Source organism: Ptiloglossa arizonensis, chromosome 3 (assembly GCF_051014685.1).
Source record: "Ptiloglossa arizonensis isolate GNS036 chromosome 3, iyPtiAriz1_principal, whole genome shotgun sequence".
In the NCBI taxonomy this organism is placed as follows: Eukaryota; Metazoa; Arthropoda; class Insecta; order Hymenoptera; family Colletidae; genus Ptiloglossa; species Ptiloglossa arizonensis.
This window is the reverse complement of record NC_135050.1, coordinates 10,033,321-10,051,905: the sequence shown is the minus strand read 5'-3', so window position 1 is coordinate 10,051,905 and position 18,585 is coordinate 10,033,321. Positions and strand designations below refer to the sequence as shown.

The following is an 18,585-nucleotide window of genomic DNA, read 5'->3' as shown; positions in this document are numbered from 1 at the left end:
AAATGACCAAATTTGAAGAATATACTTAAAATAAATAAATGACCAAATTTGAAGAATATACTTAAAATAAATAAATGACCAAATTTGAAGAGTATATTTGAAATAAATAAATGACCAAATTTGAAGAGCATACCCGATATCATAGTAAAGTAATGGAGAAATATGATTTACGTATACAATGAATAAAATATATTTAATTTCATTGTTTTCTTTATCGCTGAAGAGAGAAAAGCTTTACCTTTAAATTTTTTACGTAAAATTTTAATCTCTCTAAAAGTGATTGAAAACCTACCTTTCAGTTCTTACGCATAACAAATATTAGTAAAAACAAAAAAGTAATAGATCGATTTTACTGAAAATTGAATTAAGTCTTGAAACGAGAGTATAAAACTTAAATATAAAATTTATACATATGTATCTAAAAAAAAAACATTCCTTATAGATTGATATGTACAAATTTTATTTAAATACGGATTTATAAATGCTTTAAGCTTAATGGTTGTACAATGCATTAGTGAATAGTATTCAACATCTGATAATAAACTGTCATCATTTGCTATTGCTCCGATAGTATGGATAAAATGAAAACAGTTATGGTTAGCTACCAACTAAGATTAAAAATAATGATGTAAGTTTTCATTAAGCATCTTTTGTTCGATTACTTTACAAATTGATGGTAGTGAACATGTTATGGAGGGAAGATTCAAGAATGGTCTACAAAGTGAAAAGTAATGATCTAAGTTAAGTCTGTATACGAAAACTATAGCGACAAACAAACAAATCTAACTTCAATTAATTATTATTATGTTTCTTTTACGTTCTAATGCCTATAATTTCAAAATCAGGGACATGTGAGTAACACTCGATCGTGGGTCAAAGATACCCAGTAACCTTACTCCTCCAACATATTTTAAGGTGGTTAAAATGAAGATTACTATTGTAAATAATATCCGAAATTTGGATTATTGCCGTTACTGTTTACCGAGTTACATATTTTGGCAATGGGGTCAGTACATCTACATTGAAAAGTATAAGATTTAAGTTTAAACAAAATTTGTTCTCTGGCGAAGCAACAGCAAATTCATCAAGCAGATAGATACCTACATAACTATTCATGTCTTAGAGGTTACAATTTTCATTTATGGGTTCATTAAGGTTCAGATTATCAGCAGTTATCGAATTTTACTTGCTTTTTTCTCAAATTCAGATGTTTTATGACTTATTCGTTAGTTATCGATGGATATACAATACAATTCAGTAAAACTTTCACTCATGGTAAGATAATATTTAAATCAGAAAATGATTCATGTTTACAAACATTATAGAAGTGGAGCATACACGTGAGACAGTATGTATTCAAATGTATAAATAGTACTTTTTAATATACCTGAAATATTTACATAAATATGAATCACCCGCAATAAATGTGTCTACATCATAAGAGGAAATAAATCAGTTATATTATTTAAATATCGTTTAAAAATTGAACGAATACATCTTCCTATAGAGGATGTTGTATGCGATGCATAAATTTTCATCGAAAGCGTTGAAGCAATATGACCTCGTAACTTTTTGCCTAAACAAAATTGCAATATTGGAGAGTTCTACGCTTGTGAGAAACTTCACGAGAATGGAATTTCGTGGTACTAATTTCCATTGTAGTGAAAGAATTACTAACAAGAAGTTAGTTTGTGTTTCCAATCTCCAAATTCTTCTCTTGTCTGCGAAAAATTGCATATTCAAATTTTCATTTGGCTAAACTTTATTAATCGTTAAATTCTTCTGTGAAAAATAAAACTTATTATCCAATAGCAACTATACTTTACATATTACTTTAAAACTAAAATGTTTTCCAAAAATATGAGAAGCACTTTACACGAGTAAATTTATTATAAATTATCATAATTTTTAGAACAAATAAATATATATATATATATATATATAGTTTATGCTAATTCGATCAAAAAATGTTCCTAATAAAAGTTTAGAATTTGATACTTCGATGGCAAAAAATTGTAACAGTAAAAATTCCTAGAAAACCTTTCATTCGATAAATAATTGAGGTCACCTTAATTTTTTTAAACGGTAATATATAGTCTTGACTTCGTGGAATTGTTGATGACAATCGATTAAAAAATGAGATAAGCGACCTACTATACAATGATCTTTAAATAAGTCAACTTGAACTTAGAAATCTACACTAATGTGTCGAGAAAACAAGTTTCCTTATTCGCGTGAAATGTAACATTCTTTATTCGAGTAATACATAAACGTAACTCATTAACACTGATACTTCTTAACTACACGTTTATCTTATATTCGATATTTTATTCATAGCATATGTTATAAAATTATAATAAGAATGATAATACTATAATAATAATTATTATTATAGTATTATATATTAATAAATGCTTAGACTACATGCCACCTTCCATGGCACAAAGTTCTATTTTTGTCTTTAAATTTTCATAGATGAAACAAATAAATATTGTAAATCTACTACGAATTATAAATCGTTTTTTATCGGTTACACTGCTACGAAGTCGAAAATAGACAGTGCCATTTAAAAAATTAAAAATAATCTCTATTTTTCAACGAATGAAAAGTCTTTTAAAAATTTCTCTCATTCCAAATCATTGCCGTCAAACTGAATAACTTTTCTCACGAAATATTTTTTCATCGTATTAGCTTAAATGCCAAAAGAATCGTGACGATCGCTAAGATAAACGCACACTGTATACATCGGGGTATCGTTATTCACAATATAAAACTCGCTATATTTCATAAACAACGTGAAACAGTACATGTATTGAGACTTTTGTTATGAAGTAAAACTATTATAACTTAACATATTTTATTTAAATTCCGACGTACTGCATTTTCGTGACTCTACATACGTCTTATTACGTATATCGCTATTCGAATGACCGAATCAAAAACATACATTAGCGAACGTTGAATTTCCTTAACGGTAGCTATTCTGCGAGGATCGAAGAATTGCAAATTTGTCCGCATAAGGAAAGGAGAAAGTTGCGTGCATGCGCGTTTAGATAAAACGCGCCCGCGTACAAATAGATCTCTATCTTCTGAATGCAGATAATTAAGCCGGTTTTTCCATTGGTTTGCACGTACGTGTGCACATAAACCCCTAAAGTGTGTATTTATCGCTTACTTATACTCTGTAAATATCAACGATGATAAAGGAACAGTAGGTTAATTCTAAAATGTTATTTGACATTTTCTGAAAAGCTCTTTACTTTATTCTACTCTTCGCGATAACAGGTGACACGGGATTCCGTAAATAAATAATTTTGTTAAGTCGCCAAACAAGTTTAATTCCCAAATGAAAACGAAAGTAGAATTTAATTTTTAAAAAAGATCATTTTTAAAAGTATCTTGTATATATCTCGAATTAAATTATACAGTAGTGTAGTTTGGCCAGAATTATTTATAAATAATGCTTCTTATTTTGGTAAATGACACGTGGTTGCATTCTATTAAAAATTCCTTGAATACAGTAACCCCAACTTTTAAATAATAACTGATATCGGATTCAAATAACGGAGAGCAGAAATAATTTATATTTCCCGCTTCAGCTGATCCTTGTATTCGTTTGAAGAATGGAATTGAATAAGACAGTAAAATGGTAAGAAAAAAAAAAAAAAGAGCAGGGTATTTCGTTCTGGATCTGTCGATAAATTGACCTATAAAGTTACCCAGCAGACCCCTCTTTGGACGCCAGTTTCTTTCTCATTTTCCTTAAGTGAGTGCGAATAGTATCTTAGAAGTATCCCTAGTATCTGCATTAACCATAATTAGTTAGATGCTTATATTTATGAATTTTTCTTATTAGAAATCCAATAGTTCCTCAATAACGATCGCAAGATGATATCTGCTCGGAGACTTTCAACAATGATGATGAACGATTATTTTTTAAATATTCTATCTTATATTAATTATTAGAAGAACCAATCGGAAGAATTTCCGATTGTTTAAAATTGTAGATAGTCCCCTTAAAGAATCGAAATTTGAGCAAAAAAGAGAACATGTCTTGTTAACTCGATTAGATATGAAATTCTGATAGAAACGCCTAATTATGATGCAAAGAATGCAATTAAATTTTCCGTCTGTTTCCTCTATTTACACGGACATGAAATACTGAAAAATGTTAATAGTGAAAGCTTAAAAGACACCGAGTGTTGTAATACACGATACTTCCACCTATTACAATTTCGTACAGATATATTACCAGGGACTTAGTGAAAAAAAAACATATAAAGAAATCATAAAGTGTACAAGAAGTTTGAAGAAAGACTTCTTTTTTACAAGTAACGCGGGTGAACGTTCAGTAAAGAAGCTTGTTTACGTTATGCACGGTATACTTATGTAAAGTGTCGCATTTAGGCAGGAGTGGGACAATACAAATGCTTCGTGAGGCCTCGCTTGAGCAGCGCTGTGTTACTGGTATATTATAACAGATGAAGAAATGAAGTCCGAGTAATCCATCCGAGAACAAATTGATCGAATAATTGAACATTAAATTTATAGAAAAACTTCTTACCTAGACCTAACACAACTAATGGAACAAATAATTCATTACCAATATCATGATCTCGGATAGATGAATTATAGGTATATATGTTTACCTAATAATTTGATTAATCTAATTTTATACAGACAAATTCAATTTTAAAAGTACAATAATTTTAGGTGTCGTATATTATTTTGCAGGTATTGATTCTGAATTTTTAATCTCACGATATAGTCACGATCTAGTCATTATTTGCTTACCTTAGTCGATTCGATGCAAGAAAATTAATTTATTGAAATATAATTGAACAAATCCTAAAAATACTCCTTTGGTCCTCTAATTGTACCCTACTCCTATTTATTTGTACACATTGATTTAGTAAAGAACATACAAAATGTTTCGATTAAAAATTATCAAACCATTATAATTGAACAAAAATTTGTCAGACACAAATACATTGTTTTAAGGGCAATTGTGAAATATATTAACATCCAAAAGTTTTCCTTTATTTAAGAGATCCACGAGAAAGTGAGACTCGAGAAACGTGATTTAGATCAATTAACAAAATGAACTACTATGCCATTAAAAAAAACTATCGCATTATCAGTACCTATTTAATAAATAGTACCGAATCGAAAAATTAAAGTAATGCGTTGCTCAAGATCAACGAAGCAAAAAATTCTGAAACCTTGGTCGTGTCAACGACAAACAACTGACACAACTGTATTTGTTCAACATGTTCTGAATTGCATACAAGCCACATTGTCAATACTTAACACAAAAACTGGGGAAAAGTCAACTATTGCTTCTTGAATTTAGTTCGACAATCATCTCATTTAGTTAAATTAATACTCCTACCTCACTAATTTCATTTCATATATTCTTTAAATAAAATTAAATGTAATTAAGCAGAAAAGAAAGTTAACAAAAATTACAGTTGTAACAAGTATTTCACTTTCATTTAATGATCCATTATTTATTATATATAGAAACACTGGGGTATTTTAGGTTTGTATATATCTAGTGTGACATAAAGATGACTCTATAATTTCGGTAAAAAATTCTAAATAAAAATGGCATGCTTCTTATCGCTATAATTTTCGCTACTTGTTTATATACAAGCCACCACTCAATCTAAGATAAAATGTTTCACGGTATGTAAAAATATTTTCTAAACAATAGAAATCCCTTTTCAATTTCTACGGTATAATTTACAAAAGAGTGAATTCACTTGCATTATCTCGTTGTGTTTGTGATTAATGTTGCTCTAGCCCTAACAGCTGTCACAACACAGTGAAACATTTATCATGTTTCCTGAAGGAAGCGAAGTTGATGTATTTTCGCGCAGCAGATAAATTCACAAGACACGCTTGCATATTTTCGGCAAATTAAGTACACTTTAAGTTAAATTGCATCTCATCTGAAATTGTAAAGCAGGTTAATTGCAAAATTATTTAAACTACAAAAATTACCGTATTGCATCGATCGCACAAGTGAAAACAATGTTATTAAAATATAACTTTTGACCTGACAAACTATGAACTTTGAAAAGTAATATTCGATCGATCGAAAAATCATTTCGATTATTCAAAAATGGCACATTAAAAAGTAAATATATAAATTTCGATCCAATAAAACGTTAAAACGTCTCTGATCAATTATACAATGGTATACATTTTTATACCATTTAGAAATTAGTTCGGGGAATGAATCTTAATCCATCCGAGATCGAACCGATTGAGTAATTCAACGTTAAATTTATCGAAAAACTTCTTACCTAGATCTAACACAATAATACACTTTTAACTTTTAAATATGGTGAGTTCGGTACACCATGCAACGAAGGGGAAACGAACGTTTCCCTTTTCGCAAATCAACCTTCGACTATTCCGATAAATACGAAATACTTGAATATCTCTAGCTTAAATTTATAAGAAATTGAACTTTTATTAAAAATGCATTCTTCGACTTACTATTAAGCAAAGTTTATCACACGCAAAATGGCTAGCCACAAAACTTTTAATCCGTGAGAAAAAGGGGTCTGAACCTATCAGAAAGGGAACTTCGTCTCTCTGGAATATCTTGGAACTTCTCGTTAACGCACAACTTGAATCGGTTCACTTCATATGCGCTTAGTTGCGCCGATTCCCGAACGATATTCTGAACACGTGATACTAGGACGACTGAGCGAGTGCGAGATACGAACCGAACTTTATAAATGGTGGGAGAAAGTGCAGGTAGGTACTATCGACAAGTACCCCACACTGCCAAAAGCTTCTTATACCTTGATTTTCATTATTATCCATCTTGTACAATGCAAATGTCCAATCCCTCTTTAGAAAGGATCTACGTAGACGATTTTCCTCTTTTCTCGTTTGACACGTTCGATTTCCTTTTTCCCCTAATTTCTTACGAGTCACTCCACGTCACCGCGACACAGAACTTCGTAGATGTTTAATCCTTGCGGAGAGAAAGTAGTCAATGGGTGCAGAATACGTTTAAATTTTAGTTTTCAATCTTACTCGAAGTACTGATTATTGAAATTAATTTAGAAAGATAGAGCTTAAAATAGACGAGTCGACGAAAATAATTTAAAGATGACGGATAAATAGTTCAAGATCCGATTAATGTAATGGGATACGAAAGTCTAGAGGTTTATATATTTTTAAAATCGAAGAATCTAAACCTTGACTTTATATTATTTGTACACGCTAGAAGCAAAAAAATACTATTTTTATAAGAGAAAGGTGGTAAAATTAATGTAACGGGAGAACACGCGGTTAAACGAATCCAGAAACATGGAGGAGAGTAAAGATTTTTATTGCTGCTCAAAAGCAGAGACACGAGCTGTTACTCTCACTTATTAACTAGAGAGGATCAATCGTTGTATAATTTTCACAACTCATCTCTCCACAGTTAAATACACATATGCGTGTCAAGAGTTCAGAACCTGGTTTAGAAAACAGAATCACAAATTCACTCCATTGGTAATAAAATTTTACACGTGTGTGATTGAGTTTATCTTTCGTAAAATCTAAAATTTTTGTATATTTCCTGTGCTCGTATATTATTTAATAGTCATATATGATTTAATGTTACGTGCTCTGCTTCCTGTTTCCATTTTCCTTCTTTTGTATGGGACGTTTTGCATATATCAATACGGAATTCCATTTTTATGTATCCTTTTTAATTTATGATCATTATCGATGTATATATTTTTATTTTGCCCACATATAGCAGATGATTAATTTTCTAGTTTACTATGTTATTGTTTTTTATGTAAAATCCGTAGTGTGTTGGATTTTTATTATTATTGATATTATTACTATCGCTACTATTGTTGTTATTATTATCATAATTATCATCATCAGTCTCATCATCATCGTCGCTGTCGTCATCGTTGTCGTAGTCTTTATTATTGTTATTACTACTACGGTAATTTTTTTGATTTACTATTACTGAGAAGCATTGATCTCCTTTCACATTTGAAACATTTATCAATGATCATGGAAAGATAAATTTAAACAAATTGTAACCCTCCGAAGAAATACTTAAAAATCCTTAATCAAATGACTGTATTGTGCTTCGCTATTTCGATATTAATACTGTTATACTTGAATATACTCCACTGAGTGCAGAGCCATTTTATACAAATTCATAAAAATTACAATCGGGCAACCTCCTATGAAATAATTTCAGAATAGTCTTCAAAAACCAAAAACATGAATTACAAATAATTAATCTTAATCTTCTTACATAAAAACTCGTCCTTTGTATACGATTGTACAATCTTCACTTAACTCTATATCAAAAAATAATAATCAATGCGTTTGATTGATATACAGCGAAATGAAATTTTCAAATTGATACAAGCTATAACAATACATGATCGTGTTATACAAACGAGGGTAACATTCGTAATTCTGAATTTAAAACAGATGGATAAAAAATATAGAGGTACTTAGAATAAATTTCAAGTGTAAAATACTGACTAGTACACATTTCCTGATATCGTCAATCGATCCAGGAAATAATTTAACATTTATAACAATTAATTATTATACATTGAATCTGACGAGTGGAAATTTGTTATACGTAATTCTTCTCAAATGATAACTCTCGAAGGTCACAACTCCTTGCAAGCAACTTTATTATAATGCAAATATTTTGTACTAAAAATAATACCAATAATACCTACATTTTTAAACTTAAATCGAACGGAAATATTTTAAACACTTCCAATGAAGTTTTTGTAGCTATACGTTACTGGAGTACGATAATAGCTATAATTCGGGAACAATGTCAAATAGAGCGCATATTTATATAATTATTTCTTATCATTTTTGTATCCTTCGTTCACCATTAAAGTACATACATGATACAAAACACTCTAGTATACAAGTTAATATAAATATTGTACATAAACGGTATTTTCCAAAACAGGGGATGCCACCCTTAGGGGTAATGCATTCCGATTCAAGGGTCTCGCAAAAGATAATTGTTAAACGTAGAAAAATATCAATAACTTAATATCTCTTTTTATCAATATCTACCAATTACAAAAATATATTTATTTAGTACTGTTTCAAGGTCTAGTACTTACCTCAAGGGCAAAAATATTCTTTCCTTTCCAGGGGTCGTGGCTTCCAAAAAGTTTGAAAACTGCATCTGGATCTGCTGATGCACTTTTTCGTAATACTACTCCAGCAAATATTCCCTTAAACGTACCTCTAAATTGAGGTACTCCAAGATTAAATACCATTCCATTTATTCAATTAATATTTGTATAAGTGGATGTAAATAGAATAGTATATAAATATATCAAAACTGTATTAACAAACATCAGCCAGTAATAACGCTAAATTATTCTTAAATAAAGTAACCCACGTACTTATATGATGGATAGACTTTAAATTTAATACTGAGAAATTGTATCGTATACAATACTCATTACTTCTCTTAAACAGATACTCGAAACTGTATTGTAAACTCAACCTGTTGATAGCTCTAACATAAAGTACACGCATAAAATTCCGAATGTACGACACGTACCTACGGTACTATGTTTTCCGTGGCTCCTTTCTTGCGCCACATCGGGATGTTTATCTCAACGTGGGAGAAAATGTATCAAATTAGCGACGATCATCGTTCGATCGAACATTTCCTGGTGAAATGCGTGAGACCGGATTATACTTAATATATCCTTACATATATACGCATCTTTATGCGTAACGGTCGTTATACACACTTTGCAACGATAGAACAAACGTTTAATCGCATTTTCGCGATACTTAATCACGGGACCCATTTTTATCGATTGCATCCCAGCGATACGAGTAAACGGAAGCACACAACATCTGTGCACTATTTGCACGTTTCGAGTATGCACTCTGTATTGACCGTGTGTATTTTCGATAAATAACAACACGATGCTGGGAATGAAGTAAAACTCGAGGGTTGATCGACGAAGAATCATAGTTCTCGATCGACTAAGAATATCATAGCAATGTAACATGTTCTTCGTGGAAACGGCACATTAAACCAGTGATTCTCGAATTAATTTGGGATTCGTTCGGGCAAAATGTATGTGCAGTAAAAATTTCATAACTGCTATCTACAGCATAACTGCGTGTTGTTCATTCCCACCACTGGCTGGGGGATTTCCCCTTGACTCATTCCGAAGCTCGACGACGGGGCGATGTAAACCAATCTGAACTCGAATATCGATGGGATAACACTAATGCAACGATGGAACTTTTCTCTTTTAATGTAACTTTTATTCACGTACCTGTGGGGTCTGGTTAAAGTAAGACGAAACGTGATAGAACTTGTACCAATATTTATTTCTTTAATTGCTCCTTTTATGAATCTCTTTCATATCCACATATAATATATAATATATAATATATTTCATAACCATATCTTTCATATAAAAAGGGTAGGTCTGGGTTATATAATATATAATATATTTCATATCCATATCTTTCATATAAAAAGGGTAGAAAGTAATTAGGTTCTATTCTTGAGCGAATATTTCCAGACGTTTCTAATGAAAAATTAAAGTTGGAATAATATAAAGAATGTTATTTAAAAAATATACGAGTACCAATCTATCCACAAATGGTCCAATTTTTATTGTTGCAATAATACAAAAGTGGTGTGTGCACAGTTGCTTTGTTTACTTTAGCTTTTCAATTATTAACAATTTATTTATTAACACTAGTTCTTTGCGGAACACAGTTCGAGACTGATGTATCGAATAAAGTGTAAATCAACATAGATCGAGAATTGTTCATAAATTTCCATGGAGAATAAAAACATTTCGTAACGGTCCGACCAATTTACAAGCCTCTAAAATCTGTTATAATTTATGAAACATTTAGGCACGAATAAAACGAGTAGAACTGATATAAGGGATGCTGTCCCCTTTAAATCCGAAAAGTAATTTCTAGATTGAACCGATGAACATTTGTACAAAATTACATCAAAGTTGGTGTCTAGTAGTTCTAATTTCGTTACACATCGATAAAATATTATTTTTACGGAGGAAAGTTAAAAAAGGTCTTGAACCAGTGTGTTCAACTGGTTCAACAAAAACTACGCCAAGACTGCATACTAATTTACTTGTACCATAAAATTTACAATGCCGGAAGAGAATCTGTTGCCTAGAGGAACCATGTCGCTCGTATCTTTGAAAGAAAGTTGTGTGTCCTGTCAGATCGTATCAAGTTTTCTCGAGAACGTTTTGTCTGTTTCTTTTTTTTTTCTTCTTTTTTTTCGAAAGCGTAAGAAACACAAAATTGGGTCTGAAATCCAGATAATTTCGTCCCGTGCAAACTCGCGATTCGGCAATCGCACTTGCAGAGCCTAACAATTTCATCATTGTTAAAACAAACCGGCGTTTGTCCTTTCAGTTGTACATTTCTGGTGTGGTGACACAGATTTCATGTTTCCGGCGAGATGAGGTAAGATTTCACTTATGTTAATAACGATGTGACGTTAATCCTCGTGAAATCCATGAAACGGTGGATTCATTAAGTGCAATTTAATGACCTTTTCGTCATTCGCGGGCGTAACGCTATAAAACGTTTCGTTTGGTGCACACGTACACTTACTTGTAGTTATTTTTTCTTTTCTAATAGTATTCAAATCAATTGTCGCAGTACTTTCAATTATTCTAATTTTTAGGGCAGTAGAGTTACAAAATTAAGATATGCATTGTATCCAAGTAATAACGACATTGCACACTTTTTAAGTTCTAAGGATGTACGAAACGTATTAGACGACTGATAGAAAAATTCGAATAATTTTTGTTAACTTACATAGAAAACTTCACTTGGTTTTCACGGTTCGAAATACTTAAGAATCTTGGTCGTAACGCAATACTTACCTTACTATATTATTCTATTATATTTTTGTATGTTTATTTTGTATTACCCTGTTTTTATATTTTATTTCTATATTATTTTTTATGTAATGTCGAAACTCTATAGAATGCACCACTCTAACTCGAAGCACTCTAGCAAAAATATGAAAAATCGTACTTCTGTATCAAGCGAATCGCTCATAGAGGGCAGACACTAACAACGATTTCTTTTTATCAATTTAAGCTCCTAAATAACAGAAAACTCGTGCATCCAGACACGAGGCTATCAAAGAAGAACGACTATTGATTATTACGGTTCGTTAAATATTTAACCCTTCGGATTCTATAAAACAGTGAATTCTAATTTGAAATTGCAAAAGTCAAACGATTCTGAGCTACAATTAGAGTGTCTTCAGACTTGAGCCAAATGCTGAATTATGTCGTCTAAAGAAATATTTTTATGTGTGAAATACGCGCATTTTAAACATTTCTACTAATTTTCGTCCCTGTGTTGCTAAGCATCGTATAGTAACAATCAGTTGCGAGACATTGTTTCGAGTTAATCAAATTTAGGTTTCAAGTCTAAGTCATGTTAAATATCTCCATTTGGGAGAATAGAGAAACGAATAAAATCAAAATTTTTAAGAACTAGATGAATATTGCTATCGCTAATGTGAATATCGGAATGGTCGACAAACTGTTCTTATAAATCGATCTCAAATATAATAGTATACTAATAAGAATCTGAGCGTATAAAATTCAAAGTTTAGTTATCGCTTTGATAAAGATTGGTTTAAAACAGTTTATGGGAAATTGAAGTTACCTTCGCATTGACAATATTAACCCTTGCGTTTAAAATACCTTTTCGATCTAGCTGGCAAAAGATACATTACGTTCTCTGCAAATTGCATGGAAAGTTCAAGCAATATTCCTAGATTGGAAGCGTCAAAAAGTTGACAACTGAAGGAAAAAGGCAGAAAGTTTCCCTCAGAAGGAAATTTCTAAGATATTGAACAGAAGTCGTAGTATTATAGAGATCAAGACGAACGTTATGTTCTTCAAGAAGTTAAATAAGATCCTATGAAAAGTGCCAGCAAATTCGAAGAGATGTTGAGAAATATTTAAATAAAAAAGTCCATCCTGAAAATATTAGAACTTTACAAAAAAATGATTTCCATTACCGAGTCAGGCCGTAAGAAACGATTCATCGATGCGAAAAATGAAACGGATTGTAATTTAATAGGCGATATATGAACAAAGATTTTTCTTTCTGGCGAAAACGTGCTTTTTACCGACAAAAACAAATTCACGGTCCATGGTTCCGACGGAAAAGTAATAGTGTGAAGAAAACAGAACGAACAATTACAATTGAAAAATCTTAAATCAACGTTCAAGCATAGTGGAAATGCTATTATGGTTTGGGGATGGATAGCAGCATTGGATGTTGGGAGTTTACATTTAATAGAAAGAAATATGGATAAATGGCAACATTTAAACATTTTAAAAAACCATTTAAGACAGAGTGCAGAAAAATTGTATATTGGAAACACATTTCACATGTATCAAGTCAATGACCCTAAGACAACAGTTGTAAGGGAGTGGTTATTGTAAAATTGCCCTAGAGTATTAGGAACACTGGCATAATCTTAAATTTCTTCAAATTTAATGGTAAATGGATGGACGATTCTTTTTATGAGATTATTTTCACGAATGTATTCAAAGTGGCGATGATTTTATTTTTATTTTTCTTGTAGAAGTATGTATCTTTAGATACATAGAAGGTATATACCTTTTTCTATTTTATGTTATACAATAATAAATGTAAATAATAATCTGTGAAGTTTAACCTTGTTTTATACGTGTATATTGTAATTTAAAAAAAAAAAAATGAATAGCTAAAGAGTGATTGACTGTAACTTACCTGAATGTTCTTCCAAAAAGTCTCGATGACCAATCGGCGCCATATTTGAAAAGACGGGGAATGAAATTTTAACTTCGCGTATTTAAAAGTTTCCGAAATGTTAATAAAAAATATCCCATACGATACGTACATATTGTATTCTGCCTATATTTGTACGTCACACAAGCGTCACTAATGCAACCGTCATTCTCTGTATTTAGTATTGTCAACTGTTGGGTAAATTTTAAGTGGGGTACCTTATAGGAATCGAGGTTCAATGTTGCTTTACGTCATCGACTATTTGATACCTGACAACAAACGACGACAACAGCTTGCAACGGAGGACAGTCACATTAACCCTTAACGGACCAATGTCATCACATAAGTGGCATGGCACTTTTACTTACTGGTTCCAATGACACTTATATGGTGGTAAAAATCTCGAGGACGCGCCAATGTTGAACAAGGATTGCGCGATTAGATAGAAAACTCCACATCGTTCGCAACGGAATTAAAAAAGACTGCGTAGTATGCTCGGATCGAAAGGTTCCAGAGGGAAGACGAAAAACTAGATTTTTTTTTGCGATACTTGCACCCTCAAACCAGGCATACATATTGGAGAGTGCTTCGAAAAGTATCATATCTTAAAAAAATATAAAACTTAAATTATCTTGTTATCCTATTGCCCTGTGTTTGTATGTACGTATATATATCAATAAATTTTCACTGAAAAATATGTATTTTCTTTTTTATACTTCATATAAAAATGTTTAGTACGCAGTTTCTCTTTGTATCAAAATAGCTTGGACCTGTCGGTAAGTAAACTTGAAATACTTCCGGACTATTATGGGTTAATGCGGTCCGTAGAGACAGAAGTCAATTTTAGGCTTCTATTTATCCATATTTTTTTATATACTTATTTTACAATTAGCGTGATTACCCAGTTTGACACGATACACTATTTAGATATAAATATATTGTGCGGAAAGTTTCTTTTTTATTATTATTTTGGAAACTATTAAATACTCGAAGTTAATGTTTTACATTTACGATCTACTCCTTTTAGCCTTTCTCTTTTCAAAATTTTACGCCGATTAGTCACTGAGACTTTCCGGAAGTATAGCCACTTACCTCTCTATTCCAAATTATATACAGTGATCAATAAAAGTGTCCGTACGAGAAGATAAAATTTATTTAATTTAATTTTATTGGGCTCTTAAGAGAATTTTTATATAACATTCTTACACATAATTAAAGCAGAATTCTAAATCTTCAAAATAGGACTTCTTTGAATCGAATAATATAATTTTTCTTTTGATACAAGTGCCAGCATACAAAACGCTCTGTATATTTAATAATAAACTGACGAAATATATTTTATACTGGAATCTATTAATATTATACGATTGAATTAAACCTTATAAATGTTTTGTAGATATCACCAAATTCATGGTGATTTCACTGCTAATTTTTTTCCACTCACGTTTTAAAATTATGGCAAATTGTTAGACTAAGTACAACTTGCATACGTTTGAGATTATTGTCAGAAAAGTTGTAAACTTTCAAAATTCAATGTTGTTTGGCACTAACTTGTAAATTATACACTTCTACATTCCCATTTCATGACGAATTTGTTGCCATTTTTAACACTTGTTTGCAAATTTAATTTTAACATTAAAATATTCTGCTTTATTAGTTGTTTTTAACATTTGAATACCTACATATTATATTGCATGATTATACAAAGCCTTTATGTGGTAGTATTCCTACCAAATAACATCATTCATCTACTACAGAAAAAATGACTATTTGATTCGAAAGTATTAAATTTTAAAGACTGGCAACTCTAATTACATCAAATTATGTTACACAAAAATGATATTGATGGCCAATAAAATTAAATTGAATAAATTTTATCCTTGTGTATTAACCTTTTTGTGGGCTACTATATGTAGGGTGGCTAAATAGTATGGTGGGGATAAATAGTTAATTGATTCGACTATAGTTTTGTACTCCAAAACAATACAATAAAAATTTGAATTCACTTTGTACTTTTCAATGAAGTCTTCAATAAGAAAATATAAATTTTTCAGAAGCTTCCAGTATTACCTCTGATATTTGCTACCATACAAGGCTTATTTACAGAGGAAACATATACAAGAAAAATTTGGTATAATAAAAAGATTTAAAAGATTTAAATTTGTTGTTGATTGTTCTTTACTTTCTAAATGCACAATACGATTGAAGACGTTTTTAATCACGCCCAACAAAAATGAATCGTATTGAACACTGTAAGTACAATTAATTCTATTCATGTACAAAACGTTCAACAGTGTTGCTCTCTTCTTAAAAATTAATCAGTCATACTCGATATTTTAACAGTAAATAACTGGTAGTTATACAAAACAACTTAAACATTGAGAAAATTTCGTCGAAATAATATTCTGAGTTTGCACAAATAAAAAAAAAAATATTTCTTTTCCTTTTGGACGAATTCAATATCAATTTCTGAATGACAGCTCGAGAACTTTGAGATCTGCATGTATGATTTTCTTTTTTAATAATCGATATACAAATTTGATGAACTGCCAGGAATGGAAAACTAGATTGTATTATAAATCTATTAAGAATTTTACTCTAATCTTAAAGAAAGATTTATAACGAAAGCAATGTAAAATCAATATATAACAAGATTAACATAAAAAACATTTTCGTAGATAATTAAGTTGTATCCAGTCAATGCAATCAAATCCTCATTTATTAACGATTCATACCGCTAAAAAATCTTAACAGAAACTATCTATTGATAAGTGAAATTTTGTCTTATACTCTGAATTTATTCATACAAGAAATATATATATATAACGCTGTGAAATGCTCAGAAAACATGAAAACTCTCACTTACGCACTATACATTATATATAGCATTCAAAATATCATGCAGCATGATAACGAAACAAAACAAACTAAAAAATGAATTAATGATCTTCTTGAGTAGCATGATCTTATAAACACTCATCTAAAATACGTACTAAGCTTATGATTAAAAGCGTATCTACGACTTTCAGCTTTTCTTACACATTCATTGTTACAGAAAAATAAACAAGTCTCCCTCGTGGTGTTATTATACTACTCTTAAACAACTGTTTTCTGGATATGAGACTATCTCCGACACCCCTTTCATCTACATTTGTTTTTTTTTTTTGTGATTGACACGTATGTGTCGCACGTGTTATCTTATCGCGTGCTCGTTTAATCGACTAGTCACGTTTTTAGATGCACCTTATCGTTCTTTTCTGTGTCTAGTGTGTACTGTTTTAGTTTGAATCCCCCTTTATCGTGCCCGTTCGTCGTTTGCCACGCTAATAGGCGTGGCATCAGCGAAAACTTTTTTCTTTCCCTAATCACGTAGTGATTCTAGGACCCGATTCAATTCGAGTTAATCACTCGTGTTTTCCGATTATGGTGTTTTATCATCATACTGTGGTTTCTATCGTGCCCATTCTGCGACTCGGGCAAATTGATGCGGCAATGTGACCAGCCAATTAAGGAAGAAGTTCAACGGTACGCTTTTGCCCTTTCCGCCCAGGCAAATAGGTCCACACTGGGGATAGCTTCGAAATCCGTGCAAGATTTCAGCTCATTTCTGTTTGAAAACACAAAAATTGTTCTATTTATAAGTGATTCTTAGCGACTATACTGACGCGCAAATTCAACTCATCGCTACAAGTAATTACTTCTCCGATTCTAAATGATGTCACAAACAAACTTCCCTTTCTCGATATCTCTATATATTTCTATATTTGAGAAAAGAAAAAGTGCCTGTAAGAATGCACGAACAAACAACAAAAATAACGGCGTAGTAGATAAACGAAGTAGTGATGATAAAGTTTTAACCTCTTCGGTACGACGATTGTCTTCTGTGCAATGTTATTTAACGGTCGAGAGCAAATCGTATGTATACATTTAGTGATTGTTGACGAGTCGATGGATGCACAACTGTACGTATACATTGGGAAATTATTAACTAAAGTTAACGATCCTACCGAAGAGGTTAATGAACCTCAATGGCCTTCAGTTATTTCAATCCCTAGATAAATGAATCACGACGAATAAACTGCTTACAAAATGACAAACAAGCTATTATTTATATTACAACACTCAAGAATGAATGAGAAAAATAACAGAACTTTTTCACAGGGATATTATGATGACCAGATAAAAAATGTACAATGAATCAAACTTAAAGAACTTTAACCAAGTAAAAAATGAACTTCAGATATTATTGTAAAATATCAGAAAAGTTATTATAAACAAATGAATTAAAATGAATTGAGTATTCCAAAAATATTTACTTACCCTACTTGTGTCCTAAGGAAAACATTAGGCTGCATGTGTGTAATGTTATTGCCATTATTACAAAATATTCTTGCTAATGTTACATTGTGTATTTCTGCCAATTGCTCTGCAACAAAAATTAATGAACACTCATTAATTACAAAAATAAATTTACTTATTGTATAAAACTCCACTGAAGTAGTATAATAAAGGTATATTATATGTATTATACATATTTACATTCAGAGAAACAAATTTATTTTAAATAATGAAAGAATAAAGCTACTAAAAAATGAATACTATTATTAGAACAGAAATGAAAAGGCAACTAGTATAACATATTACAATACATTCGTGAAATTAATGTATGAATATATAAGTATGTATACTCCACAAATATTGCTTAACTTATATGACAAATATTACTTAACTTGTACAGTAATATAT

The 18,585-nt window shown here is 31.0% G+C and overlaps 3 protein-coding genes across 9 annotated transcripts in view; 1 reads left to right on the top strand and 2 right to left on the bottom strand.

Moving 5' to 3' along the window:
• The window catches only part of LOC143144459 (peroxidase), a 34,091-nt gene extending 27,397 nt beyond the window's left edge, over positions 1-6,694 (bottom strand). For both annotated transcript variants that reach the window (XM_076306886.1, XM_076306887.1), the window contains exon 1: positions 6,508-6,694. The gene's annotated coding sequence lies outside the window, so the exon portion shown is untranslated. The remainder of the gene's footprint in view (positions 1-6,507) is intronic.
• Positions 1-18,585, top strand: part of LOC143144462 (leucine-rich melanocyte differentiation-associated protein) — a 69,889-nt gene that overhangs the window by 34,088 nt on the left and 17,216 nt on the right. The window lies entirely within an intron of this gene.
• The window catches only part of LOC143144458 (salivary peroxidase/catechol oxidase), a 33,552-nt gene continuing 31,507 nt past the window's right edge, over positions 16,541-18,585 (bottom strand). For all 4 annotated transcript variants that reach the window (XM_076306885.1, XM_076306883.1, XM_076306884.1 and 1 more), the window contains exons 12-13: positions 18,160-18,265; positions 16,541-17,446 (exon numbers count right to left, since the gene is read on the bottom strand). In XM_076306885.1, coding sequence (XP_076163000.1) covers positions 17,359-17,446; positions 18,160-18,265 — 194 coding nt within the window. In that variant the 3' untranslated portion in view covers positions 16,541-17,358. The remainder of the gene's footprint in view (positions 17,447-18,159; positions 18,266-18,585) is intronic.